The 1,968-nt window shown below is 41.0% G+C and overlaps 1 protein-coding gene across 1 annotated transcript; it reads left to right on the forward strand.

Moving 5' to 3' along the window:
* The first annotated feature begins 761 nt into the window (after positions 1–761).
* On the forward strand, positions 762–1,736 carry LOC142616305 (uncharacterized). The gene is made up of 2 exons (XM_075789183.1): positions 762–1,170; positions 1,261–1,736. Exons 1-2 carry the CDS (start codon positions 762–764, stop codon positions 1,734–1,736), a joined length of 885 nt encoding a protein of 294 aa, XP_075645298.1.
* Positions 1,737–1,968: the final 232 nt, after the last annotated feature.

Below are 1,968 nucleotides of genomic sequence, written 5' to 3' on the forward strand. Positions count from 1 at the left end.
AGATTCGAGTACTCAGTGGCGAACTCACCAACTCATAGCCTAAGGTCATTGTATCATTTCCTGTTGACTGTAAAGGACAAACTATGTCGTTTGGACCAACGCAATGTTCATTACATTATAAGTTGGGAGGTGTAACATTCTAGCTATGGGAAATAATGAAACAACAAACCTACCCTACAATGTAATGACTTAGAACCTATCCTTAGGCCAGTCCCATTAAAATTGCATTGCATGTTGTGTGTGTTTGTTTTGGTTGATTGATGGATGTGGATGGGGTCTTAGCTTTGATTAACTCGACCAAGCCTGTCATTAGGGGAGAATTTGGTCAAAATCTGAAGGAAGGTTGCAGAGAGAACCTAAGCCTGACACTGAAGCTAGTAGCTCTAGTTCCAAGCTTGTCACTCCCATCACAATACTGAAGTCGTCAAGCATAGAAGAAACTCCATTGTTGCAACATCACAACTTCATCTTTGACCTCCAAGATAGTTCAAGCCACAAGAAGTTTGAAGCTCCCCACACTATGGCAGAAGGAGAACACCCAAACACAGAGGAACCCATGAACACCCAAGCTACTCAACACTATGGTAGCTAGTCAGATTCAGTTGAGGGAAGACATGAATTGTATGATCCAATAGTTTCAAGATTTGAAGAGTAATCAAGAAAAGGATAAGACTAATCATGATCCACTAGCTGTAGAGAATGAGAAGAAGATCAACGAGAGGGTGAGTAAAGTGGAGGAGATGATTAGAAAAGCCCATAAGATGGAGGACCTTATGGATTATGACACCCTTTCACTTTTCCCCAATGCAAGGCTACCTCCTAAATTCAAAATGCCAACCCTGGACAAGTTTGATGGGACTGGCTGCCCAAAATCCCATCTGAAGATGTATATGAGGGCTATGCAGCCCTTAGGCGTGACCGAGGAAGTACTTGCTCAAATGTTCCAAAACACACTGACCGGGGCCACTCTTAGGTGGTTCCTCAACCTGGATGATGCAAGAGTAAGAAGTTGGGAGGACATTTGTCGAGAGTTTCACAAGCATAAGTACAATATGGAAGTGGACATAACAAGAAGAGACCTCAAGACTACCAAGCAAGAGCTGAAGGAATCCTTCTCTACTTTCATTACCAAGTGGAAAGCCAAGGCTGCACAAATGATGAGTAGGCCAAGTGAGGAAGAACAGTTAGCCATGGTTGTAAAGAATTTATTACCTGTATATCATAAATATTTGTTTCCATAATACTTTCCAAATTTTAAAGCTTTAATTGCTGCTGGAACCCAAATTGAGGATACTATAAACAATGGAACTATAAAGATTGATAACCCACTAAGGTTTAAAAAGAATGTAGGATCTAAGACTGCAGAAGTTTCCAACATCCATAAAAGTGATCCTTATCAATTAATTGTACCTATTGCACCTGTGCAAGTGCCACAAGGGCCTAGACCTAGGAGGAAATTTCATGAGTTGTACATGCCCATAAACCAAGTGTATGACAAGCTAAAAGCAAAAGGGTTACTGAAACCCTTAGACTTAAGACCAATTCCAAACCCCTTGCCCTCAAAGTTTGATGTGAATAAAAGATGTGTTTACCACCAAGGCCCTGGTCATGACACTGACTGTTGTTTTGCCCTTCGTCATGCAATTCAGGACCTAATAGACAACAAGGTGATTTCACCGCCTACAAGGCCTAGCATCACTAATAATCCCTTGCCTAATCACAATTTTGGGAAATGACCAAGGATTAATTGCTTAATGATTGAAGAAGAAAATAAGGAAGATCCATCTGACTTGATTTATGACCTACCCGAATGCTTCATGATGACATAGGAAGAATTAATGGATAGGACATTTACCACCACCACAGGATATGACATATGGAATGAAGTATTAGAACCCAAGGATTACCAAACACTCATACATGGGGGGAGACACTTCGAACCCCAATCAAATTATCCAACATCCACAA

Source organism: Castanea sativa, chromosome 11 (genome assembly GCF_040712315.1).
Source record: "Castanea sativa cultivar Marrone di Chiusa Pesio chromosome 11, ASM4071231v1".
NCBI classification, from domain to species: domain Eukaryota; kingdom Viridiplantae; phylum Streptophyta; class Magnoliopsida; order Fagales; family Fagaceae; genus Castanea; species Castanea sativa.